Here is a 25,183-nt window from a genome sequence, read left to right as displayed (position 1 = left end):
ATCTTGGGGAAATTAGTTTAATTTATTACCAATCAAATCAGAGTAGGATAATGAGAAAATAAAAACTAGATCTTAAGCCACCTTCCCCCCACCCCTGCCTTCTTCCCGGGCTCAACTTCACTCCCGATTTCTCTACCTCCTCCCTTCCAGCAGCACAGGGGGACAAGGAGTGGGGGTTGCAGTTGAGAGGAAGAAAAGGAATGCCAAGAGAACTACCACACAATTACCCTTACGGATGCATCTGTAGCGATAAGTACTAGCAAAATGCAGAAAGGCAGCAGGACTGATGCTATTCTTGCACGCACTTCTGCTGACCTGGCGTTCCCTGCAGCAACCCCGCTGGCTGTGCAGCACTCTGCCTGAATAGCCGGTGTCACCTCCTGCAGCTTGCGATCCTTCCCTCCGGGCGCAGTAACATTCAGCAGTTTTAACTTACAATACAGCCAAAACCTGCTTCTGCTACGTCCTAAATCCGCTACAAACAACGACTCTTACTTGTCTGCTTGTTGACATATGGCAAATGGGAGAGTGAAACGCTGCTCTTGTGTCGTTATCGTTAACACCGATTCACCGTGAGGCACGGGGCGGGGAACAGCCACAAATAACCACAGAGTGGACAAGGTGCAGAGCCACGTAAGTCAGAGAAATTCAGAGAAAGTTACGCTTGCTCAGCTGGACAGAGCCTACCGCAAGAGCTGCCACACCAGCAGCAAAACACCCTTTTACTGCTCCGTAGCCAGCGAGAGCCGAGGATGCCCAGCAGCGCTAGAAGTTGTTTTCTGCTGACTTCAACCAAGTCTCTCTGCTTTGTGCGAGTGTCTCTGTAATATAATTCCCCCTATTTGCTTGTAGCCATATTGAGAAAGTAATAATATTGCAGAAAAAGAAAATACACTGGCGTAAACAGAATTCTTCTGGATTTACATCAGCATGAATAGCAGCAAGTTCAGACACAGAAATTTGCATCTGAATTCCTCTGGCCATTAGTTGGCTTGGGATGAAGCATTTCTGAGAGTCTATCAGTGGTCCTGAAGCCCAACTTGTAGCCTGTGTCACCGAGCAGGGACAGATACGCCTGACACTTCTCTGTGGCACTCTGTGTCCATGCTCGTGCTTCCTAGATGTGGTCAGCCTCAGGTTTGGCTCCTGTCTCAGTTTTCTGAAGGGCTGAAAAGAGCTTGGTAATCAATGAAATACCAGCCTAAAGCACTTTCCACCAGCTAGTCAGCTACAGCGCTGGCTGGAGAGACAGAACTGGCAAGTTGGCCAAACGTGGATTCAATATTATTCTTACCATTTACCCTCTTTTTATTCCATCCTCCAGGCCAGAACGGTGTCAGTTTAAGAGAAAAGTGGCTTAAGGACATCATTGAAAATAAAATAATGCTTGCGGAAAGAGTTACTTTCTAATGAACAGCTCCAATTCACCATCACCGACGCTCTGTTGGTATTTTATGGAGAATCAAATAAACACAGTGAAGAAAGAATGGCTCTTCCTTATTAGCATTTCTAGTTTGTGAATACATAAAAAGCATTAAATCTGTGCAAAATCAATTGCGGCCTGACCTGGCAGCTGGCTTTCCGTGACGGCCCCTTGCAGGACAGAACCAGGTGCCAGAGTGTAAAGGGGGAGGCAGCTGGCCTGGACTTGCTGTTTGCGAACACCAGCTCTGCAGAATTCCAGGGCAAATGGTATAGGACTTTTATTTTCTTTATACAAATGTACAAGAGATCTCTGCTGCCAAAACCACAACACAGAGATTTCGGGGAACAAAAAAACCCTCCAGAAAACACTTTGTTTTTAAAAGCACTTGAGAAAAAGGCGGCGAAGGGGGGTATGTTTGGAAACATGCAGTTGAATCGGAGATAACCAGCACAGAAGCACTACCCGGAGTAGGCCTCCGAGTACAGAGTTTAAAGAAAGCCATTTTAATATTGCTGAAACGGACCAAATTAAAATACCACAGGAGTTAAAATAAGGTTTTAATCTAGAACACTTCCATAGACAAAAAAAAATTTCAAATAAATTGAAAGATATATCCTTGTTACCACCTGTGTACATCCAGGGGTTCCAACCACTGCACCCCACTGCGCCGATACCTATGTATAACATAGGAGAAAGAAGCAAGCAACTTTGTTCTTCGCCACGGGCTTCGGTGGATTGAAGATCAGATCCCCCTACTACCATTACTGTTACTTTACACCCCAATTGCGATCTGCTTGCTTTAAAGTAACTGAAGCTAGTCTGTATTAAATTACAAACTCATTTCTATTTACAAGTCTAGTTTGAACCACAAACCAAACTCAACTGTTTTGAGAAAAAAAAATAAAAATCTAAAAGACTTATGAAAGAATACCTAAGTGGACAGTCCTAGATCTTAAAGAGGAACTTAGGAGTTCCTTCATTTTTGCTACTGTCACTAGTAGCTTGCTTCTGATGGCCAGTCTACTCTCATTAATCAAAATAAATGGAAAATCGCATTTATCAGCATCAGGTAAGAAATCCCTCCCACGGAATCCTCCTGCTTGTCCGATGCAAAGCGAGCACAGAACATTGCCACCTCTAATCCCCCCTGCCTGTTCCTGCCTTCCCTGCCTTGTAGCCTTTCACTTTACAGGGATTCTTTGTAGACGGTGAACAAATCATCCCAGAAAATCTGACAAAAGTAACTCTGTTTCCTTGATACAAGTAATCCACACCTGAGGCTTGGCCCTGCTGGGTGAAAGGCACTGCAGCACCTGCAGCTTTTTTCAAATCATGCCTGGAACAGGTTAGCTGCTGCTTGGTAGAGTCTACGGTGTACGGTTCAAATAGCAAACTATTTTTCTTCTTTGCCCTTAGTCTTTCTGTAGACCATCTCTCGAAAGCTCGCAAGGATCTTATTCTCTCGTTTCCTCCTCTCCTCCTGGTTGAAGGACGCCAGAGCTCTCTTCTCATCTGCGCTGTAAATCTGGTTCTCTTTACGCAGACGCACAGCTTCCATTCGGCGATGTCTGCAGGGGAGAACATTGTGTACATCAGCACGGGCAGAGGGATGTAATGCCCCGTCACGGCTTCCATCTAGCAACTGGCCTGAATGTTTTGAGGGGCTTATAAATAAAGACACCTACACTAGAGAATCCAAACTGCACACAAACCTTCCCAGGAAAGAGCGTGGCAGAGATAGAAACTGACTTCTGGGGGTGTCTGCTCTCAGGCAGTCAGCCGGAAGCCCCACCTACCCCCAGGGTGTCAGCGGGTGGCTCACCAGAATTTAAGTGAAATTTCTGTTGGACTCATAGAGGAAAAAAAAGTGCAGCCAACCTCTCACACTTCGATTTGTCTCCTGCTGAAGAGCCAGCACATCACCACTGCTGTCCAAACACACCAGCTTTGGGCCACCTGACACAAGTATCTCCTCATTTGAGATACAAGATAATTAGAAGTATATTACCTGGAAGGAATTTTTGCTCTTGAGGAGAAAGCGTCCTTAAAAAACTCACCATCTATCCATAGCAATAGGGAGTTTAGCATAGATTATTTCAAGCACACAGAGCACCTTCTCTTCCGTGCTTTCAACTAGAGCTTGGAAGCGGTCTTCCAACCAGCCAACAGAGGAAGCAGCTCTTGAAAGTGTCACTGAACCATAACCATCATCAAAACCATACCTGCTGCCACTCATGACATAACCAGAGCTCTCAAACGATGCGATCTCTTCACTGGTCAAGCCGATTTCACCTCTCCGGGGTATACGTTTTCCTGCTTTTACGTACTCTGCCATTGCTGCACCTTCACCGGGCAAGAGGGCATGTCCGTAGCTTAAAAAAAATAAATTAAAAAGTGGTGATTTCAATCAGTCTCAAACAGAGAGAGCCTGAGGTAAACATCCAGCTTCCCTGTTCACAACGTGCTACCGCTGCATTTTTAAGCACTTTCTTCTTCTTTCCCACATATTGGCCTGTTTCTTCCTTATGGCTAACACCAGCAACATCATCTTAAATTAGCAGTTGAATCCATTCTGATTAAACAGTAATGAAAACACTGTAAAGTCACAATACTGCAGAGCATTAGAATAAAGGCATTTTACAATTGATTTTCTAGGAATCAAGGCTAAAAAGCATGAACCAGACTTTTCTACCTCAATTCAGGCCAGGGTAAAGGCTAGCACCACTACCACTTCTGCCTGTGAGTTTCTGGCACAGCATTTCTCCCCAGTGCGTGCCATATTGTTATAACAATATTGTTATAACTTTTGAACAGTAACCTTCAGGCTTGATTTACTTGATTTGATCAAAGTACCGTTAAAGCTGGCTACTCACTTCAAAGGCCTGTCATCCTGAGACGCATGAGTTTTGGGAGCTTCTGGTCCAATCAGGCTATCAGCTTCTGTATTTTCTGCAACAATCAAGTAACGAGGAAGATTAATATTGTGTCCATTGTTCTTTCGTATCAGAACAGTTACGCAGGTCACCCACACCTAACAAAGAATTCACGAAAATGACACCAAGAACTTTCAATCCAAGTTTAAAGTCAGGTGAACCTACTTGATCTCTCAATCCAGAGATCTTCCCCTTGAAATGTTTCATCATCAGAATCTTCACTACTTGAATCACTGGATTCCTTCCTGCTCTTCTTATTTTTCTTTTTCTTATACTTCTTCCTGTGAGTCAAAGACAGGCACGCTATTTACCAAAATTTAAGATGAAAGAAAGTGCTTGGACTCATACTCAAGTCATTAGTTTCTCAAGGCAACTTCCACCTATGGGTAGACTGGCTGTCTGCATAAAGATTGTTGTTGTTTCATAAAAAACACCTTACAGCAAAACAAAGACGATACATACACGGTTACGCCTTTCACATAGTGTTAGAAAGCGGCTCCCTACGTTTGCAGCGAGTCCTCTACACTGCATGGTTCTGTAGATTTAAAGAAAATCCATCAAATTAAGGTTATTCGACAGCATTGATAGCCCTAATTACGAGAGCCTTCCTCACGACCTGCTAAGAAAGTGGTGCTGCCCTCTAGTCAAAAGCAGGTAGAATTACACACAACAACCTGGAAACTTACTTTCTGTTCTTCTTTTTCTTCTTCTTGCTTTTCTTTTTATCTTCACCTGAAAAAAGGAAAGTATATATATTATCAGAAAGAGATGATTAGCTATAACTAAGTAGTTTACTGCACTGTGAATAACTAACTGCCTCCACCAGAACACCTTAGTACACAGCTTCTCAGACGTGACTTGTTTAGGTACCAAACACCACTGAGGAAGCACGAGTAGAAAGCTACCTGCAGCGCTGTTCGCTACGAGAACGTATCGAACTGATCTGGCATGAGACGCCCAGTGGATACTTAATTCAGAAATCCCACTTCCTGAGGCCAGACTGCAAGCACTCAATGAAAAGGCACTGCAAACCCAGCAAGACAGTGAAAGGAAAGAATATCGGAGCGATGCTGCAGCTCTGTCATTTCAGAACACTGCAAATGTGCAACAAAAGCCAGCAGCACCGCTTTGCGCTCAGAGGAGCAGGAGAGCTCTCGCACCACGCACATTAGCCAAACCCTCTTTTCTTACCACTGGAGTCCTGCTCAGACTCCGACTCACTGTCGCTGTCCTCAGAATGTTTTCTGCGTTTTCTTTTAGATGCCTTCCGCTTTTTCTTCTTTCTTTTCTTCTTCTTTTTCTTTTTTTCCTCTAGAATGTTTTTAAAAGATAACATTAGAAAACAGACAACGATCATCTAGCTCCAAATGTATTCCCCGACCTTCCCAAAGCAATGCTCTCCTTTGAACTGGAGCGCACCGCACGCACTTCCACCTGGCAAAGTCAGTGAACCTCTTGCACGCAACAACAGCGGATTCTAGACTTCGGTAGCTTCCCATTTTCAAAACAAGCTGTGTAAGCAAAGCAAAATACCTTCTGAACTGGAATCTGAAGAACTACTCTTGGACTTCGCCTCTTCGTCTTCTACCGGTGTATGCTCATCGGAGCTGAATGCAAATAGAAGTTTGCTATTTAAAATCTATTTTGTAGAATTCAAGATCAAAGGCACACAGATGACCAAACACAGGCTTACAGATTTTGAGTCAATACCTGCAGTAAACTATTAAACAGCTAATTTGCAGCACGGGAACTGCTTTCAGAACCACAACACAAAGGTCACCTGAGCTACAACAAATCGTATCTTGCATAATCGGTATGTTGGAATTATTTGGGGGGGAAAAACAGAAAGAGTAAAGTAATAATCTTGTTGTATTCATTCAGAAATGAACAGGCACAACATGAATTGTGGCAAAGAGACTAGCATAGGGATAAGACATTTTTGTAAATTAAACGGACGTATCATCATGATCGTAGAAAATGGAAGGAAAGAAGAAGGAATATGCCTTACTCGGGGTCGGGAACCTTTGGTGACAGTCCCCAGACTTCAGGTGCCCCCAGTTCTCCAATTCTCTCTCTCTCATTGAGTCTCCTGTAACGGAAAACACCTTCAGTGAAGCCCGGTGTGCTACACCCAGCACGTAAACATTTCACCTCTGACATCTGTCACCATCGCCGGCAGCAGCGACAGTAAGGAGAAGAAACACGCAGCGGCCTGGGGGGCGGGAAGCGGACCTCGGTGTACGGCGGGGGACGGCCGGCGGCCGGCACCCCTCCAGCCGAGCCCCATCCCGCCCCGCCGGCCCCACGCCGCGCCCGCCGCACGGAGAGGCCGAAGGGGCTGAAGGCAGCGGGCAGCGCCGGCAGGCGGGGAGGGGGCCGTGCCGACACAGGCCCAGCCGGGCCCTCCCCGGGAACGGCAGCCCGGCCCCCCGCCCGGCCCTCCCCGGTTCCTCCGGGCGGAGGGGAGGAACCGGCCCAAGGCCCCGCGGCGAGCCCCGGGCAGGGGCGGCCCGGGGCGGGCACTCGCCTCTGCCGCAGGATCTCCTCCTTCTCCTTCTCGTAGTACTCGGGCCAGGCCTTGCCGTGGTGGTGCCCGTGGTGCGCGGCGGAGCGCGGCCCGCCGGGGGTGCGTTCGCGGGAGCGGGACCAGCTGCGGCTCCGCCGGTGGCTCGGACGCTTCAGGCCGTTGCGATCGCGGGAGCGGGAGCGCGACCTGCGGCCGCGGCGCTCGGGGCTGGCGGCCGACGGGCTGCGGGACCGGGACGCCGGCGCCATAGCGGCGGGGCGGCGCACGCGTCACTTCCGGGCGGCGCGCGGCTTCCGGCGCCCTCCCGCCCGGGCGGTGGCGGCGGCGGGGCGGAAGCGGGGCAGCCCCGCCCGCGGGGCGCAGCGCCCCACCCGCCCGTGCGGCAACACGGCGCCGCGGCGGCGTTCCCGGCGGCGGCGGTTCCCTTTGTGCGGCCGGGCGGCCCCGCGGCGGCCCCCGCGGCAGCATGGACCTGCGGGCAGCAGCGGTGCCAGGTAAGGCGGCGCGGAGGGCGGCGGCGGCGGCGCGGGGGGGGCCGCGCCCCGGGGGCGGGGGGCAGCGGCGGGCGGCGGCGCAGGCCCGTCCTCGCCCCGCTGGCACCGGCGGGGAGCCGGGCGCGGGGCCGCGGCCGGGAGCTGTCCAGGGCGGCCCGGGAGCACCACCGCCCGGCGGACAGCTCACGGCCGGGCCCGGCCCCCCGCCGCGGGGGAAGCGGGGAGTCTCCGGTACTCGTCCTCCCCCGGGGCCCGCGGGGCTCCCCCTTCCCGGCGTCCGCGGCCGGTGCGAAGCAGGGCAGCTCCCGGCCCGGCCTGCCGCGGCTCTGGCCGCCGGTCCCGGGGGCAGCACGTAAGGAGCAGCCGAAACGGCAGCGATCCGGGGAGAAAAAGGCACGGATCGCCCGTTACCGGGAGGCGCTCGCTCTCCTCCTGCCAGCGGCCTCCCCCTCGGGGCGCCAGGTCCGAGCACCTCGCAGCGCTGCTTCCTTAAGAGAAACCCCGGGTTTCTGCTCTGCCCCGGGACGTGCGGTGGAGCGCTGCTGGGCCCCGGCGGCAACGGGGCGTTTCGGGCGCTGCTCCGTCCCGGCAGGCCCGTGCTGGTTTATGCTGTCTAGAAAAGACGTCCGAGTGTGTCAGTCTCTTTATCACACATGAGCAACTATTTCAGTTCCCAAACCTCTCCTAAGCAGCATAAAAAAGAGAAATCTGTGAGAAGGAGGAAGCCTGTTTAAATTGTGTATTATCTTGGGCGCGTGTAACCACAGGCAGAACGGGGACGGAAAAGATGTTACCGGAGGTTTGCCTGTGTGTGTGGTGGTACCGTGCCCTGCGTCTGTCCAAGGACAGCCCGGCATCTCCCTGCTGTGGGGCTTTGTGAGTGTTTTGAACATCAGGGACTACTGCTTGCCTAATTAAAGTAGATAAGGCGTCTTTTAAAAGGCTGTTGTTTTGATCGGCGGTAGGGTCATTTGAATGAGACAGCTGGAAGCCTGCAGTGGCTGTATTTTTGCCAGCTGAATCCGTACTGCGTGAATTAAGGCTCAGTGACTTTGTCTCTCCGAGCTTCCAGTCTCAGGAAGAAGCTGAAGCCTGGGGTGATCCCGAGACTTAGCAGCCCGTACCCCCGCTCTCCTCACAGGCTGCCCCAGTTCGTTTACCCCTGTGGTGTGTGAAGCCAGATGTCCCCGCCAAGCCGTCCAGGCCACCATGTGTTCCTAGCACTGGTTACGTGAGGCCACATCACCAACCCATGAGAGAGATGGAAGCTGCTGGGCCAGACACCTAACGTAGGGACCCACCCGTGCGGCAAGTAAATGTACCCCTGAGGCCTCCACGAGGGCACGTGGCCCTCCCTGGCTTCTCCCCCGGGGTCCCCCACAGCCAGGGCTCGGGGCCAGCCCCGCAAAGGCGATGGAAGACCCTGAAATGTGGCCGGCAGCGGCGTGCTGTGCGCTGGAGCCTGGGTTTAGCGTGTGCGGATGCGGGTGGCCATGGGTGTGGTAGCCAGCCAGGGGGGTTCAGAGGCACCGAGCACTGCACTGCTCGGCACAGCTGGCCACCAGCCTTCGGCGGCGCTGAGGAAGCTCTCGTGATGAGGCCACTCGTGTCTGCACCCGAGGGTCTGTCTTGGTAAAAGGGTGACTAAAACATCCACCTCTCAGGAGCGCTCTGCACCTCTGTTACTTGAAGTCATTTGAAGCATTTTTATACACAGGTTATACAATGCACATATCTACAGTACGTAACAGCATCTACAACAACTACCAATGTCAATAAAAAGTACCACTGGACTTTAAATTCAGTTATATGAGGCTTAATATAATGGGATTGACAGGAAAAATACTTTCTGAGAATTCCTCGAAGCACGAACGGTCGAAATTAGTATTTTAGAGTCCTTCAGAAGAAGTGTGTCACGGATAGAGTGAGAGTGCGCTTCACTTGTAAGAGAGAAGCAAAAATATACTTTATTGATGTAAAACAGTGAGTTAACCAAGTTCAACGGTAAATGCGGCAGTGGTTTAACAAGGTTCGACGGCAAGGCACACTTGATTACTTACTGCAGAGGGGACAGGGTCAGACAACTGTCAGGGAGCCCCTCCCAGTGAGGGCTGAGGTTCAGAGAGGACCCCCTTGCGTTCTCAACTCCGGAACCCCCAGTCACGACCCCCACTGGTGGTTATGGCCTACGGGGAGGGGGTGGAGAGCACACTGCCATACTCCACTCGGTGACTCCAGTCAGTTCGTCTTCTGTCCTAGTTTTGGCTGGGATAGAGTTAATTTTCTTCCTGGCAGCGGGTATAGTGCTGCGTTTTGGATTTAGGATTAGAATAATGTTGATAAGACGCTGATGGTTTACTTGTTGCTAGGTAGTGCTTACACCAGTCAAGGACTTTTCAGCTTCCCACGCTCTGCCTGGTGCAGAAGAAGCTGGGAGGGGACACAGCCAGGACAGTGACCCAGGCTGGCCACAGGGCTATTCCATACCGTATGGCGTCATGCCCAGTATGGAAACTGGGGGGAGCGATCACTGCTTGGGGACAGACTGGGCATCAGTCAGTGGGTGGTGAGCAATTGCATCGTGCATCACTTGTTTTGAATATTCTTTTGTCATTGTTATTTTTTTTCTTCCTCTGCTGTCCCATTAAACTGTCTTTATCTCAACCCACAGGTTTTACTTTTTTTTTTTCCCCACTGGTGGCAGGGAGGGTGAGCGAGCAGCTGTGCGGTGCTTAGTTGCTGACTGGGGCTAAACCATGACACCTTCACAGAGTGATGGTACAGTCACCTCTTGCCTCTGTGCCATAAGTAACGTATTGATAGTTTGTGCGCTTATAGATCTATGGTAAGTAGACAGTGAAGCACTGCTATATGTTATGCATTAATTTGTATGTTTTGGGTGGTTGAAGTTGGGTTATTTGTTTTATCATGTACCAAACCTTTACATACAATAGAATTATAAGCAATAGACGTATTAAAGTTAGTAAAATCACAACTGGGTGAAGTATAAGATTAAACACTCACGTTGCTGCTGGTGACCATCCAAGAAGAGTTTCCCACCAATGGTGTTCTCCATCCTTCTTCACTCTTTCCAAGACACGGTGTCTCTCTTCTGTATCTTCTGTATGAATGGTGATTAGAGCTTTGTGTCTGTTGTTTCGAACACATTCTAGCAGTTGACACAGGTCATCGTGCTGTAGTAGTTTCTTCACCAATGTAAGATTCATTCTGATGGGGGCACACAATAAATCTTGACTCAATGTATAAGTAGATTGTAACAATTGATAAGACATAACAGGACCTGAATAACTAATGTCACATCCCACAACTTTAGCAAACTCAAATATTTGATTGCTTGCTTGTATCTACAGTAATGTCACCTAGAAATATAAAATCACACATCCTTTTCCAATTTATACAAGTACAGTTTCAGGGGCTTCATCGGGATGTATTTCAAAATGACAAACATTTTGTTCAGTGTCAAGACAAATGTCTTGGGCTTTGATGGTGTTACTCTCACAAATAAATCCCTGTTGTTCCCGTACAACGCACGCGTTAACGTCAACAGTTTGCCATTTGTTTCCGTTTCGTTGGGCCCGCACTCTGTTTTCTAATGGATAGAGTATAGTTCCATTGTGATTTAATCCCAACGCAACGCTTGGCTATATGCGGTGCGTACCGAAGCATTGCGTATTGTTAAGACAAAAGCTGTGGCCTTATTGTGGATGGGGTCCTAAGTGAAACCGACTAAATACCAGCAGGATTGGAATTTGGTTTCAAATTTGGTTGCATTATCCCAAATTACCTTTCGAATTTCAGCAGGTAAGGTGCTCTCTTCACCTTCTCTTATAATTGCTGCTACCATAGGTTGCATCCACAATTGAGCTTGGATACAACTAAGAGCTAGAGAAACGTTATTTTCAGCTGCACCAAGTGCATCCACAAGCAATTGCTGATCCCTTTCATTAATTCTTTCCCGCTGAGGCAGTATATCAGATAAGAGCCATTGGTTAGTTCCCAGTGCTAACAGAGAAGACCGCGATGGGCGTAAGCAGCATTGTTAGTGTTTGAGGTAGTAACATGAACACAGGATTTCTGTTTGTCATCCTGCGGGGTGCTGTAAGAGAAAATAGACTCGTTTCGGTAGGGAGAGCCCGAACAGGCTAGCCTGTTAAAAAGAAGGAAAAGTCCATCATGCACTAATTCTGTGTTCTGCACCACTGCTATCAGTAGTTTCCCAGACAAGTGGGCCACGAGGTTTAACTGAAGTCATAGGCAAAGGACCGATGGATGGTAAATTGACCATCACAGGCTGTCCTGGCTGTAACATTGTCTGATACTCTCTTTTCCTAGTAAGTGTAGCACTAAACTCTGTATTTACAAAGAATGCTTGGCTTACAGGGCTTCCAGTAGGCCCGTATCAATTATTTAATTGATGGAGTACTTTGGGAAGTCACGCATCCCATTGAGCCCCATGTGGTTTGAAATTCCTTTTCAATAAGCCATTAGCTCTCTCTACCATCCCATTTGATTGAGGTGGGTGTGGAATACTCATTTAATTCCCTCTCCTTTTGCCCAATCTTGCACTTCCTTATGCGAAAAATGTGAGCCATTATCACTTTGGGTATCATCAGGAGTAGGTAGATTTGAGAACCAAAACGATAGCCCTCGCACTGTATTTCGCCCATCGGCTTTCTAACACTTAGTCGCCCTAAACAAGCCAGGGACTACTTCCACTCCTGTGAGGATGTATCGATATTCCGTCAAGGATTTGAATGGTCCGATATAATCAATTAGCCATGTAGACCATAAAGTTTTCCCTTTGTTGATATGCAGAGGTGGTGCTTTAGCAGGATGATCCGCTGGTAATTTCAATCTACACTGGGGACGTTCTGTAAGAATAGTTTCACATGTTTTTCTGTCTGTAGGCCAGCCTTTACTCTGTGCAGCAAAGTGCTTCTTTACCTGTGTGGCCTAGGTTTTGATGTAACCATTCTCCCAATCAATACCATGCTGGATTTAAGGTGATTTTCCTAATTTTAGCTAGCTCATCTACCTTTCGATTCCACTTTGTGGCCGGTTGATTATCCTTAGCATGAGCTTTTACCCATCCCATCTGGAAAGGTGTTTTCCTGGCTGTATCTAGCAATAATTGCCAATCTTTGTTTCTCCAAACTGGGGATCTATTTACTTCCCAATTCAAGGTTTCCCACTGACAGAATCACTGTGTGGCACCAGCCCACACAGCATAAGAGTCTACATATATAATTTTTGCTCCATTTTGTGCTGCCAAAACAACTCCTTTTATTTCTCCTACTTGTGCACTGCCTTCACCTTCCTCTGTTACTTGTTTGCCGGTGATAATATCCGATGCAACGGCCTTATATTGCCATTAACCGTTTACCCTTTTTGCTGAAGCATGCGTAAACCACATGTTTTCTGTTGGTGTACCCTCAGTGAGGGGCGGTGCATCCAGAATGGCGAAGGTTTAAAAGGTTGTTGTAATGCTAAAGGGTCTGTGTTTATGGGCATCTGCAATTTGGAAACCTGAGTGTGTCCTTCAGTTAATTGCGTATTTTCTGCAACTCCTGTTAGGCAAGCATACTATTTTCTGATAGTGGGGTTTTGTGCAATTCCTTCTGGAGGAGGAGTCCCCTTTAGGATTGCTTCGAGTAAATTAAATGCTCCTCTAGTTCGCATAGGTTGTCCCCGATGTATTTTCTCAACTTGTTTAACTGCTTGGACTAAAGATAAAAGTCTCTTTTCCCAGAGTATCGTTGTTCTGTTTCTTTAAATGCAGTAGAGCCAAACAATAAAGGTCTTTTTGGTCCATCGGGGCCAGTTTGGAACAGGTTACGCTAAGTAGCGTGTTGGACGAAACCCCATCTGGCTATAATAGGGTTGCGGGGGTGTACTGGTCCCAGTGACTGATAGCTTTTTAATTCCTCAGTTAAGAGTTTTGCCTGCTTGTTTATGTTCTCATTTCCACTCCCAGGGTTTGCCTTTCCATGAGTATAATGGGCGGGAAATGATAGAAAATCCAGGTACATGCTTCCTCCAGTATCCTAAAGTTCCCATTAATTGTTGTAGCTCCTTCCTTGATTGGCACATTTGCAGCTCTTCGATTTTTCGTAAGCTATCTGGAGCAATCACTGCACTGCCTGCTATCCACCGAGCGCCTAAAAATTTTACTTCTTTACTTGGTCCCTAACGTTTTCCGGGTGGAATCTCAATTTCTGCTTTATTTAGGGCTTGCCATACTGCTGCTGCCGCTTCCCCCACCTTCTCAGGGGAAGTTCCTCCAATCAGAATATCATCTATGTACTGGTACAGTTTCACATCTTGGGAGAGTGAGACCGCCTGTAAAAGTTCAGCAAGTGCGGCATGACCAGTCGTGGGTGAATGTTTACACCCCTGTGGGAGTCTGTTAAAGGTATATTGTATTACCTCCCAAATGACGGCAAACTTCTCTTTACCCTCCTGCTTTAAGGGAACCACAGAGAACGTATCTTTTACACCTAACGCTGCCACCCATGGGTGTGCAGCTGCTTTGCAAAGTAGCTGTTAAGTTTGCAGTGTTCGGCACAGCAGCTGTTAGCTGGGCTCTATCGGCATTCGGGGGGGCCGATAATCGCCTGTTAAATGCCACCTCCCCTCTGGTTTCCAACCTGGCCAAACAAGATGAGTTACACGGGGAGTGGGTTCTGGGGATAATTCATTTCATTTTCTGGAGATGATGTCGTTTCTCCAAATCACCTATGACGTCAGAAATCCCATTTCGTGCCACAGCAGAAACCGGATATTGTGGCACGTTAGTGATTTTTGACACACGCTGCCATTCGGCAGCCGCCAGCTTCTTCCGTTTAGGACGCCGAAACCTAAAATATTTTCATGATAATCTTTAATTGCAAAGCGAGTAGTCGCCATGCGCTTCTCGCCCGGGAGCCATGAATTGGCCTCGCCAGTTCGGCAGCGACACTCGCTCCTCCGTTCACACCGGCACTCTTAACTCTTTGCCGCCTGGATCCCACGCCCAATTTACCAGCATCTTGTGTTAGCACTGAAATTTGTGCTCCCACATCTATTAAAAACTTCACCAATTGTTCCTGAGGACTGACTGCAATTAAAACGTATGGGCCATCATCACTGATAAGCCTCCACTTTCTCGACAGGCAGGCCCCATTGCATTCTGGATACTCCTCCTTTTTTGACTTCATGCCCTGCAATTCCTCTGTACGGGGAGGCAGGGGTTGTCTCCCTTTCTGGGGCCTAGCACAGGAGGAGCTGAAATAGGCTCCTTCTTTTCACCCTTATCTCGTTTCTGGAATGCTTCAATCAGACTCAAGATAACGCCAGCAGGCTGACCTTGAGCTAAGGACTAATGCATTCCTCATGTGCAGCTCTTCAACAGCTTCCCAGTTACGCCAATTGTCACCAGCCTGTTCTTCTGAGAAGCTGGGGCTCAGATTCACTCCATGCCTCCGTAAATAATCAGTGATGCTACCTGCCATCCTGCCGACTACGCCGATTTGTCACCCATAGAGTGAGAGTGCACTTCACTCGTAAGAGAGAAGCAAAAATATATTTTACTGATATAAAACAGTGAGTTAGCAAAGTTCAATGGTAAATACAGCAGTGGTTAAACATGGTTCGATGGCAAGGTACACTTAATTATTTACTGCATAGAGGACAGGGTCAGACAAAATGGTCAGAGAGCCCCTCCCAGTGAGGGCTGAGGTTCAGAGAGGACCCCCTGGCTTTCCAAAATCCTTCCCTTAGAGGAGTCTAGGTGCGGCTGGACCCAAACTTAGTCCTGGATTTGGTCAACAGTTTATGTCTAAAGGATTATACGTGCGCAGTCAATCCTTTATATCACTTAGCTAAAATTACAAAGTTTAGCACACTGTTAGTCACTTACCGAGGATCTGTTGCGGCAAGGAATCCCTCAGCCTCGAGGAGCAGCCTTGAGAGGTGTCCCTGCTCAAGGGGAGATCCCGGTGTGCAGCCCGCTGCTGTGCAGGAGAGCTCAGCGGGCCCCGGGCTGCCCGCTATTCATGCAGTAACATACAGGCATACTTGCATGCCAGCAAGATGCTTGGGTCACTGCTCCAGACAGTCCCTGGTGACTGTTTCCATCCATCCCCCAAAGCCCAGCACAAGCTGGCTGCAGCCATCACGATTCCCACTGGTGGTCCTGGCTTACGCAAGGGGGAGCACACCGCCACACAGGGGTGTTTTATTTGGAATTCCACAGTGGAATAATATTTCTGTCCCTAAAAGTAGTCTTAGCTAGGATAACTGTTGAATTTTGATTTTACTGAAGGCCCTAAGGGAAATTCACTGTCCTGTTTATCAAATTTAATTTATTGTAATGTAAAACACATTTTTTCATGACAGAGAACGCTTCTTTGTCTCTCAGATTTGTCAGGTCTTTAAAAGAATTTTCTGTTCCCACAAACTGTATTTTTAAAAAAGAAGAGAGCTCTTAAAATGGCTTAACTGAAAACTTGTTACTGAATTGCATATTTTTTTTGTCTTCTCACAAAAGCCTACACATCACTTCTTTACATTTGTAGTTCGTATTTTCAGAGCCTCCATCCCAGAGTTTTTTTGGATCACTTCTATGCATCAAAATAAAAGTTGCTGTTGTGTCTCTTACCTATTTTTTCAGTTCCAAGAACACCACATTTACTTTTATGTTCTGGATATTTCTTGTCAATGTCTTAGATAAAATGGTTCTTTTAATTTGTCACTATATAAGTTTTCATGTGAGTCAAATCACCGAACACTTTCTAGTCTTATCTAAAAATAAAAGAGGAGGAAAAAAAACCCCAAAACTAAAAGAGGTGCATGCTAGACAAAAAAATATTCACATTGGAATTCTGCATTCAGGTGCAGGAGGACTGAGTGGCAGCTTCAGTAAATTTTTTTAAGCTGGTCAGAGCATTAGCTCTGCCCTGACCATAGCAAGGTGAGTGGGATTCAGATTTCATATCTGATATAAGAAGTTGCCATAGAGAGAAGCATCTGCAAAAAGGTAAAAGTCAAGGAGATGGTGCAACTCTCGCAGCTCAACCAGCATCTTTTAAATTAGCCAGTAGTTCTGTGCCTAAGGGTAAGCAGTTCAAACCTGACTTTTGAGAACTCATGATGCTTCAGGAGCAGGGCTCCTTCCAAATCAGTGCTCAGCTTTATCTGTAAATTTTCCTGTTAGTTATTTAGAAATGAGATAGGCAATGAAGAGAAGAAAACTGCTTAAAGCTCAAGGATGAAAGGCTAAAAAATGGTTTAATTTGGACCATCAGGCATTTCTGGAGGAGAAAAAAAGAGCACTGGATTATACGTTAAAAATGAAAATGATTACAGTGTAATTTTCATTTAATATAACCTCCTATGTAAAAATGATTAAGAACGTATATAAAAGGAGAAAAATTAATTGAAGGGTTATCTGAGGAAGAAAAGCCTACCTTTTCCCTTGATTATTCTTTTCTATTATTCTTCTTCACTCAACTCTCTGGAAAAAGCTATAAATAAACAGAAACCAGCTTTGTAACATTTCAGATCTGAAGGCTCGCTTCAAAAAGCCACTTCTGCTACTGGCTGTACAAATGCAGGGAGCACGGCAGGTGATTTTCTTGCTAGCAGGGCTCATAAAGCTGGGCAGGACCATTTCGTTGCTGATACATGCAGTGAGGGATTGCAGTCGTTTGTGCCAGTGACCGTGGTCTGTTAATATTTTTGGTCAAACTTGATAGAGGGACATTTGTTCTTGGCAAAGTTTTTGAATCTTAAGAAAAATAAAAAACCCCCGTGGTTCCAGTCCACAAAATCCACAGAAAAAAAAAAAAAAAAAAGGAACAGATCAGTAACTGAAGATGGAAAATATCTTTTGTGATCTTGGTGCTCTTTGAGCGTTCATGAACAGTGACAGTTTCCAAGAGACCGCATTGTGGCTATGTCACTTTGATGACCACATGTCGAATGTGCCAAGAGCTGCATTTTTGTCAAACCACTTACATCTGTACAGCTCCTCGCGGAGCCTAACACGTGCCACTGTGGTGCCAAGAATACAAAATGAACGATCCTGCAGTGCGAGCGTGGGTGTTCAGGTTTAGGTTACAGGAGATTTCCTCGCTGTTGGGCGGAGGTGCCAGCTGCGTCAGCGGTTGGCAGAGCCGTGCCAGCCCGGTCTCTGCCCCTGGGAAGGAAGCGAGCCGCCGTGGGAAATAACCTGCTGCCATCACGTCTCCACAGCCTCATCCAACACGGTCAGGCATACGGCAGGCGTCGGGGGGTTACTGCCGGCTCCGCCTGGGGCAAGGAGAGCAGGATAGTTGGGAGCCAGGCAGGGATTGCCAAGGCGGAAGCGATGCCCGTGTGCTCGGCCTTCGGCTGCCCAAGGCCTCCGGTGGAGCAGGGCCGGGGACTGCCAAGGTGCCGAGCTCCCTCCCGGCAGCGGCCGGCACACGGGGCCTTGGCGCCTGTAACCGGCCTTGCGTGTACCTGAAGGCGCCGACACGAACGGGCGGGGGGTCGGGGACCCAGGCGGCGTCCGGGGGCTCCTGGGAGCCGCCAGCCACCTCAGCCCGCTACGCCGCTACCGCGGCCGAGGGGCTGCCGGCGCCACGGGGGAGGGCTGAGCGGGAGGCCGGGCCGGGGGAGCCGACGGCAGGCAGGAGCACGGCCCCGCCCGAGGCCCCCGCCTGAGGCGGCTGAAGGACCGCCCGCCCCGCCCCGCCCCGCCTCGCCGCCGGCCGACCGCGAGCGCGCCCGAAGGTTCCCGAGGCCGCTCGGGTCGGGGAGCCGAAGGGTGACGAGCGCGCTCGGGCGGAGCACGGCGGCCCGCAGGGGAGGGCAGCGCGGCGCAGCGCCCCCTGGCGGTCGCGCAGCGGGGGCGGTGCCCGAGCCCGAGAAGCGGCGGCGGCGGCGGCCGCCGGTGCCCGTTGTGCGGCGGAGGGCAGCGGGTGTTGGCGGCCGGAGCGCAGGTAACGCGGGCCCTCGCCTTCCTCCGCCGCGCCGCGGGCTGCCTTCCCCCTCCCGCCGCCGGCGGGGGCCGGCCCCGCTCGCCTCGCCTTGAGCAGGAAGCGGCGGCGGCGGGCACGGCCTGGCCTTGCGGAGGCGGCGGAGGGGGCCGCCCGTCATCTCCGGCTGCTGCCGGGCCGCTCCCCGGGGCCCGCCGCCTGTCAGCGCCGCCGCTCCGTCCTCGCCGAGGCGGGGCCGCCCGGCCGCTGTTGCTCCGCCCGGGGAGCCCGCGGCAGGGCCCGGCTGCCGCCCGCGAAACATCTCCCGCGACGGTGCCCTCCCCGCCGCGGCGGCGGCGGCGGCGTCGGCGTCGGCGTCGTCCCTGGCTCGAAACGCTCGTTTTCATGGTAAACTTCACCGGGGGGAAGCCGAGCGGTGGCCGCGGAGCAGAGCGAGGCGCGGTGCAGCCGCGGCTGGCGGCCCGCGGGCCGGGCGGGGGGTCCCGGCCTCCTCATCCCGTCCCGCCCTGCCCGCAGAGTGGGGGCTTGCAGCCTCTCCCTCGCCGCTCTTACATTTCCATGTTGTTCTCTTTTTCTTTTTTTTGCATCTCGTTGCGGGGTATCGAATCGGAAGTGCCGATCGATGGATTCGTTTGGCTTTACAGATATTGTTTGTTACCGTGCTGCCTCGGTGCCTGGGTTTCAAACACAAAGCAACCTTGCAAATATATGAGGTGAGGGGGAAAAAAAGTTTCTTTTTCCGGGCAAGAAAGTGAAGTATCAATAGCATTTTCATTAACCTCAGTTGACTGGTAATACACGGATGGACAGGTTTTGTTTTCGCCCATAAACAACCTGGATGTTACCGGGCTTTCTCATAACAATTCATGGAATATTTTCACAATTAAAAGAAATCTTTTGAGGGACCCAAATCGTACATCTTCTTGGTTTTCAAATTTACCTTATTTGCTGTTGAATCAGATAAGCAGTTGTTTCTCTGTCCCTCACCCTGTAAGAATAGAGGGTATATTCAGAATTACACAGCCCTTGTGTAGAAGGTGAGGGGACAAATAACAATAGGAAACAAATCTGCAAGACTGCTATAGCATATAAGCTTATGAATAGTATCTCAGATTTGTTTTTACAAAAGAAGGAATAAACAGTAAACGTGGGAACGTTGTCATGCAGTTAAAACCATAACTCTGTATTTTTACTAATTCGATGCATTTCACTTTCTCTTTGTAGGAATGGAGGGGAAAAAAGTGATTTCTGCAACAGACACGCAGTATTCTAGTGTGCTCCTTCAGTCTTTGAATGAACAGCGTGGCCACGGACTTTTTTGTGATGTTACTGTCATTGTAGAGGATCGGAAATTTCGAGCTCACAGAAACATCCTTTCAGCCTCAAGCACATATTTTCACCAGCTTTTCTCAGTGGCTGGGCAAGTGGTTGAACTGAGCTTTGTAAGAGCAGAAATTTTTGCAGAAATTCTTAACTATATTTATAGTTCCAAAATAATCAGCGTTCGATCTGATTTACTTGATGAACTGATTAAATCAGGGCAACAGCTAGGTGTTAAATTCATAGCTGATCTGGGCATACCTCCGTCTGAAGGAAAAAACATGCCAAGCAAGGTCAAAGACGGTGCTTCAGAAACTTCAGCTTCTACTCCAGGTCAAAAGGATGCTGAAACGCAAGTACCTGTAATAAGGCCGGAGAGTCAAGAGGTGATGGATGGGATGCCAGTTATAACACAGTCGTTCTCCTTACACGGCATAGAATATGAGACTACAAAAATTACAGTGAGTGATTCAGATGATGATGATGATGTAATTTTTTGCTCTGAGATTGTTCCTCCGAAAGAATGTACTAAAGATACAAATGCTGCAACCCAGAACCAGCCTTGCCCAAGTCCAGCTGGAGTTTCTGACCAAAAATCGTGTGGCAGCAGTGGCTCTCCCCATTTGACGAGCACCACAGCAGCTCAGAAACTCGCGTCCTCTGCCAGTCAGCTAAGCCCAAACAAAACACAATCAAGTGCCGAATCACTTGTCTCTGCAACACCGCAACATTTGACTCCTAATATCATTGTGTTAAATAAGCCTCTACTTAACTCGTCGCTCAGCGCCAGCTCCTCGCATCAAACACACGTGACCCCTAGAATTAATTTACTTGAGGAGAACCAGCAGCCATCTAATAATGGCGCCTTAACTGAAGTGGAAGCAACTGCTGTTGATGATGAAGAGGTTGTTGAAGATGATGTCGATATCATTAGCTCTTCTAGTCCTGGTTCAGTCAGCGGTAGCTCTTTGGTTCAGCAACCTTCTATACCCAAGGCAGCAACCACTGAAGGATCAGGTGTACAGAAAAAACAGGTTGTAACATTTTCACAAGAGCCATCTGCTAAACCCGGAGAATTTAAAATAAAAATCTCAGATGTCCTTACTGGAAACAACAAGGAATTTGGTTCAGGTATAGCATCAAAGCATGTGGCAGAAGGGCAGAAAATCATAACATTAGATACAGCAACTGAAATAGAAGGCCTGTCCACAGGCTGCAAGGTTTATGCAAATATCGGTGAGGATACATATGACATAGTCATTCCTGTAAAGGGTGATTCTGAGGAAGGCGAAGCCAAGCTTGACGAAACACCTAGAACATCTGGTGATGATTCTCCGAACAGGAAGCGCATGAAAGTAAAGCACGATGACCATTACGAGCTCATAGTGGATGGAAGAGTCTACTACATTTGCATTGTGTGTAAGAGATCGTACGCATGTCTGACGAGTTTACGGAGACATTTTAACGTTCATTCCTGGAAGAAGAAGTATCCGTGTCGATATTGTGACAAAGTTTTTCCTCTTGCAGAATACCGTACGAAGCATGAAATTCACCACACCGGTGAGCGAAGGTACCAGTGCTTGACGTGTGGCAAATCTTTCATCAACTACCAAATTACCATCTCCCACATAAGATCAGTTCACAGCCAAGACCCTTCTGGAGATACCAAGCTTTATCGGTTGCATCCTTGCAGGTCTTTGCAGATCAGACAGTATGCATACATTACTGATCACTCAAGCAGTATACCAGTAATAAACGAGGGTGGAATTGTTTATCGTGTTGGCACAGGGAAGGATGGCACTGAAGGAACAACATCTAACCCTCCAGCCAAACAAATTACCTGGGATGACATTTTCATTCCGCAGGGAAATGAAGCAATTTTTAAACAAAATCCATCAGAGGGAAGTACTGAATTTGAGTTTGTAATACCGGAATCTTACTGAAATGCATTAAATGCTGGAAGAAGGATTCGGTGCAGAAATATTGCAGCTGTTTTAAATGAATTGTTAAAATTGCTGTAAAATCAAAGTGAAAACAAGTTAACTTGTTCTACCAAGTCATCAAATGGTAGCACCTAGGTGGATCATTAGTAGCTGCAAGTGATTTGTGCAAGCGATTCATCTGAAAGTTTACTTGGATAGAGAATAAGACATTTCCAAGGAGCTGGCAGTGTTTTCTGGTATATTAGTTTTGATCAAAATGTGGGGATTTGTAGCTTGAAAAGGTACAATTTCTTCTGAAGAGCTAGAAATCTTTCTTCTAAAGGAATTGAGGTATTTCCTGTACCCATACTTACTATGTAAACCCTTTCTTTCATGTTAGCACTTTAATGCTGAATTGTGTTTAGACATTAACCAAGAAAACAGTAAGATTTTTCATCGTAGTCTCTTGAATATGGAACCATTTAAAAAAAAAAAAAATCCCACAACTCATATTTATTTTTGTGAACAATGCATTACTGGAGAGGTTCAAAATAACTGATCCAGTACTTTGGAGTAGTGTATTTTTGAACTAGCATCTTAGTTCTGTTTTTATAAGCACTATGAATCGTCTGTCTTCATGCAAATAGTCTTGCCAACAAGAGACACTCAGTTAGGGCTAACTTGAACAAACTTTATTTATACTTGGCAGTATGGTGAGCAGAGTATTCAGTGTCTGGACCATTATGTTTTACTCTTTTTGCAATGGGGGGGGGGGGAGGGCGTGGAACAAACCAAAACCCACAAAGCTCAATAGTGAAGAAGCTTAGAACACTTAGGAAGGAGATAATTTTGCCTTTTCAAGGCTTGAGGAATAACGTTTGGATTTCTTACTACTGGAAAAGATGGCAGTAGTTAGTTTGGAATAAAGTGCTGTTCCTTCTTTTGCTCTTCAAGAAGGGCTTCAGTCTGATATTTTTAAAAAAGTAATACTTATGATAAAGGGAACATTTTTTTTTTTTTAGCTGAAGGCTTTGAAATTTATGTCTCAAAACTATGAAATAATTGAAGTGCTGTATTGGTTTAGCACTGAGACTGCTGAGAATCTCATATGCCTCTGGCTAGATCTTTAAGTGAAACGGGGATTTGGATCCCCCCCCCATTTATAGGGTGTGGAAGCATGAGGACTAAACCAACAATCAAAAAATATCCTCCATCCACCATAATCCAAAGTATCATTTCTCTGCAGTTGCCTAGTTTTCATCTGTTTTCAGTTATGGGTTTATTGTATTGTCCTTTTTTGATCCTTGCAATTGGTACATGTTTTGGCACTTAGAAGAGAAATTAGATGTCCAACTGGAACAGGAAACAGTAGATCTGAGAAAAACAAACAGCTGTTTACTGGAGTCATAGTTTAGCATTTCAGATTTAGTGACTTGTTGAATTTTTGTAAATGGTAATATGAAAACTGCTCAAGTTCTAGAGATGACTGAGAAAGATTGTTGTGCATAGTACTACTTAGTTATCGTAACCTTTCATTGCTTAAATTACAGTTAAAGTTGTTTTTTTTTTCTTTTTCACGTTTTAAGTAAGCATCTTGATCCCATGACCTTCAAGGTTAAGGTTTTAGACATATAGTACTCTAGACAGAAAGCCATTTAAATGGTAAATGGTTCAAATACAACTTGAGCTATAAAAAAGGGTACCAGGAATCTATATAAGTAACGATGGGAGAAAGAGGAGGATTTGTTTACCTTATGCACATAATGCTCAGCACTTGTTTTGTAGGCCAAGAAGACGATATACATGGTTATTTTCAAATCATATTGCAGACCCCTTTGAATATAATGGGGTATGCTTTCAAATGTTACAGGTTGGATGTTATCTGAGATGGCATTTCAGCAGTCAAACATAATCCTCACAAGACATAGGTATGGATTGCCTGTATTAGCGCAGGTAGCTCTGCTGTAGCTGGCTGCGTGCTATATTGAGACTTCCTGAACTTTTTGGCAAGAAAAAGACAATGTTATTTTTGTTATTGACGTGACACATTTGGAATTAAGCATACATTGCAAAGTGTACATTCACTAATAATTAAACATAATGGCTATCAATATTTGCTGCTGATATATTTAAAACCTTAAATTAAACTGTGCCTATTAAAGGTCTCTTTATGGAGGAAAACTGGAAAACTAGGGCTTTGTAACTATTTTTGCTAGAAGACTCGTGCTTGCATGTGTCTCAGGGTCTTCAGTTTTCCTTGGAAGTGATTTTTGATATCCAAAGTCCAGAGGTCATGTAAAGCATTTTTTAATTTCACTTCCAGTATTTATTGGTTTGGAAACATGTTAAATCCATTGTTTTAAAACTTTTTATGGGGCCATGAGCTTTTATATTTAGATTTCTGGCTATTGCACTTATATTTGTTTTTTGTTTGTTTTTGTAAACACTTAGCTTCCAGTTTAACTTAATGAAAAACCTTATGTAAATATTAAGAAATTGGCTTTAGGGTCATGGAAGAAAAAGATTGAATCTGAAAAAGCATTTATATAAAAATGGAAAAATTTCAATAGAATATGGTAGCAAACCTCACAGTCACTTATGCGTATAAAAACATTAACGGATCTGCTGCAAAATATGATAATGGTGGGTGCATCCTCACTGTATGGTTTCTTTGGGGATTCATACCATAGCATTCCAGTATGTGAATTAAACCAATATTGACAATTGACTGCTTATTTATTTTGTACTGTTAAGGCATGCAGCTTATAAAAAGATGCAGAAGCTGACGACTATATACATTGGGGTTCTACAGCTATTGCCTAGGAACTGTTCTGTGTGAAACATTTATCGTTTTTGCCAGATCTGTAATGTATATAGTTGTACAGTCTTTCCTTAACATACTTTTTAAAGTTGTGTTCTACTTTTCATTAACCAATACTTGATATTAGTTCTTAGAGCTTTCTATGGCAAAAATAAAAAAATTTAATTCTGACGATGGGTGTAGCATGTTTCTTTTTAATGACAACTCAGCTTCTACAGTCTAACGTGTTAGATTACCAACAGTTTGTAGCTTCCTTTTCCAGGTCTTTGGGAACCTCCTGGGTGGGGGGGAGGTGTTGTTATTTGGGGCTTAGGTTTTTTCTGTGGTTTTTTGTTTGTTTGTTTTTTGGTTGAGCACTTTCCAAGAAAACAAATTAGCTGAAAAACTCCACTGTGTATTGTGAGCTGAATGTTGTGATACCTGCTTACACTCAGAATAGGCAGAGCTGCTGTGGAACAGCCTGTCCAGCTACTCCTGTCATTGCAAATGAGCTAGAAATCAAGAAAAGCACACATAGTGACCATTGCAATGCATTCCAGCTAACTCGGGGATAGGGCTCCTCTTCTTAACAGGTTGCTGACTAGTTATGATTTGGAGGAGTTAGATTGTTGGCGAACTGTGGCCACCATGGAGAAAATTAGTTACTTTATGTAGACTTCTTGTTACAGGTAAGGAATGCGATTTAGTAAGTAACATATCAAATCGCCTTTTAGATGCATTTATCTCCTTGGCATAGGGCTTCCACCTACTGCTGCTAA

At 46.9% G+C, this 25,183-nt stretch overlaps 2 protein-coding genes and 1 long non-coding RNA gene across 9 annotated transcripts; 1 reads left to right on the top strand and 2 right to left on the bottom strand.

The window, feature by feature from the left end:
* Positions 1 to 1,684: 1,684 nt before the first annotated feature.
* NKAP (NFKB activating protein) lies at positions 1,685 to 7,224 on the bottom strand. Its single transcript, XM_087748601.1, has 9 exons — positions 6,887 to 7,224; positions 6,368 to 6,448; positions 5,893 to 5,966; positions 5,551 to 5,670; positions 5,046 to 5,091; positions 4,525 to 4,640; positions 4,300 to 4,375; positions 3,649 to 3,798; positions 1,685 to 2,994 (listed from the first exon to the last, which is right to left on the bottom strand). Exons 1-9 carry the CDS (start codon positions 7,132 to 7,134, stop codon positions 2,820 to 2,822), a joined length of 1,086 nt encoding a protein of 361 aa, XP_087604727.1. The 5' UTR covers positions 7,135 to 7,224; the 3' UTR covers positions 1,685 to 2,819.
* On the top strand, positions 7,202 to 24,596 carry ZBTB33 (zinc finger and BTB domain containing 33). 6 transcript variants are annotated; one of them, XM_087748596.1, is made up of 3 exons: positions 18,282 to 18,365; positions 18,976 to 19,075; positions 19,587 to 24,596. In XM_087748596.1, the coding sequence occupies exon 3, from the start codon at positions 19,589 to 19,591 to the stop codon at positions 21,623 to 21,625; it is 2,037 nt and encodes a 678-aa protein (XP_087604722.1). In that variant the 5' UTR covers positions 18,282 to 18,365; positions 18,976 to 19,075; positions 19,587 to 19,588; the 3' UTR covers positions 21,626 to 24,596. The 6 variants fall into 6 exon arrangements, with proteins under 6 accessions (XP_087604719.1, XP_087604725.1, XP_087604722.1 ...); XM_087748597.1 differs by having other exon boundaries at positions 18,347 to 18,749; positions 19,007 to 19,075; XM_087748595.1 differs by having other exon boundaries at positions 18,347 to 18,749.
* On the bottom strand, positions 7,456 to 18,101 carry LOC148056669 (uncharacterized). 2 transcript variants are annotated; one of them, XR_015702596.1, is made up of 3 exons: positions 16,848 to 18,101; positions 11,186 to 16,691; positions 7,456 to 10,608 (listed from the first exon to the last, which is right to left on the bottom strand). It is a non-coding gene; the product is annotated as an uncharacterized LOC148056669 (long non-coding RNA). The 2 variants fall into 2 exon arrangements; XR_015702597.1 differs by having other exon boundaries at positions 7,458 to 10,608; positions 11,186 to 17,691; positions 17,884 to 18,101.
* Positions 24,597 to 25,183: the final 587 nt, after the last annotated feature.

Source organism: Nipponia nippon, unplaced genomic scaffold (assembly GCF_047370975.1).
Source record: "Nipponia nippon isolate SJK-2023a ecotype South Korea unplaced genomic scaffold, ASM4737097v1 scaffold_12, whole genome shotgun sequence".
Classification (NCBI taxonomy): domain Eukaryota; kingdom Metazoa; phylum Chordata; class Aves; order Pelecaniformes; family Threskiornithidae; genus Nipponia; species Nipponia nippon.
The sequence above is the reverse complement of the archived record's forward strand: the minus strand, read 5'-3'. Positions and strand labels throughout refer to the sequence as shown.